The sequence below is a fragment of the Propithecus coquereli genome, unplaced genomic scaffold (assembly GCF_000956105.1).
Source record: "Propithecus coquereli isolate 6110/MARCELLA unplaced genomic scaffold, Pcoq_1.0 Scaffold12, whole genome shotgun sequence".
Taxonomy (NCBI): domain Eukaryota; kingdom Metazoa; phylum Chordata; class Mammalia; order Primates; family Indriidae; genus Propithecus; species Propithecus coquereli.
Window position 1 is genome coordinate 7,228,331 of NW_012136080.1, and position 1,166 is coordinate 7,229,496.

The 1,166-nt window shown below is 31.6% G+C and overlaps 1 protein-coding gene across 1 annotated transcript in view; it reads left to right on the forward strand.

Moving 5' to 3' along the window:
- LOC105825462 (collagen alpha-4(VI) chain-like) overlaps positions 1 to 1,166 on the forward strand; it is a 143,130-nt gene that overhangs the window by 57,943 nt on the left and 84,021 nt on the right. Inside the window, exon 17 of the mRNA XM_012663246.1 lies at positions 134 to 178. Within this exon, the coding sequence (XP_012518700.1) occupies positions 134 to 178 (45 nt within the window). The remainder of the gene's footprint in view (positions 1 to 133; positions 179 to 1,166) is intronic.

Consider the following 1,166-nt stretch of genomic DNA (forward strand, 5'->3'; position numbering starts at 1 on the left):
TATATACATATTGTTTCAGAAAGTCTAGATTCTATATCAACTGAAAAAATTAGTAAGGAAATTAACATCAAAGACATATCCATATATACTATTTCTTTTGTCTTTAACATTCTGACCTTCCTTTGTTTCACAGGGCAACCCTGGTGAGGAAGGTGTGGATGGCTTGGATGGAGAACAGGTATGGAAGTTTCTCATTTCATCTTTTCTTCTCTACTAATCTGGCATTTTTAGAAAGTATAGCTTTTCATGAGTAGCTAGACATTTTAACATGCATACTCAACAATATTTAAAGTTAATCTATGTATTTGTCCTTATCCCTAAAATACAAGGACCCTAGAAACTTTCACCAATCCCTTCCATATAACATATTATTGTTTAGTATTTTATTTTCATCTTTTTTGGTTAAATTCTACCAATTAGAAACTGTTATTTAATATTACTATTGTTTTATATAGTCAATGCTTATCTAACTTTACCCTTATGTTTACTAGTACCATGGACACCTTCCTTGAAGCCACTGATGCATTCAAAAGAACATGAATATATCATGTTTCTTTCCCCTAGGGTACAACATTTAGAATTTTCTTTAATGAAAGTCAGTTCATTATAAACGCTTTTTTTTCCTCTGAAAATCTCTTTATTTTACCTTTTTTCTTGAAAGATAGTTCATTGAGTAAACAATTCTGTGTTGACAGTTATTTTCTCTTAGCAGTTTGAAAATGTAATCTCATAGTCTTATGGGTTCTATTGTCTTCTACCTTTCATTATTGCTGTTAAGAAGTTATCTGTAATTATTCTTTTGTAAACAATGTTTAAAAAATATATATCAAACTCCTTTAAAAATTTTTCTTTGTTTTTAGTTCTTGGCAGTTTCAATTTAATGTATCCAAGTGTGGATTTCTTTTTATTTATTCTACTTGGGACTTGTTAGGCTTTTGAATATGAGTATTTATGTCTTCTATAAAGTTTGGAAAATCCTTAGAAAATTATCATTTTGAAATTTGTATCTTTCCTATTTTCTCTATTAATTCTTTTTTTTTTCTTGAGACAGAGTCTCGCTTTGTTGCCTGGGCTAGAGTGAGTGCCATGGCGTCAGCCTAGCTCACAGCAACCTCAAACTCCTGGGCTCAAGCGATCCTTCTGCCTCAGCCTCCCGAGTAGCTGGG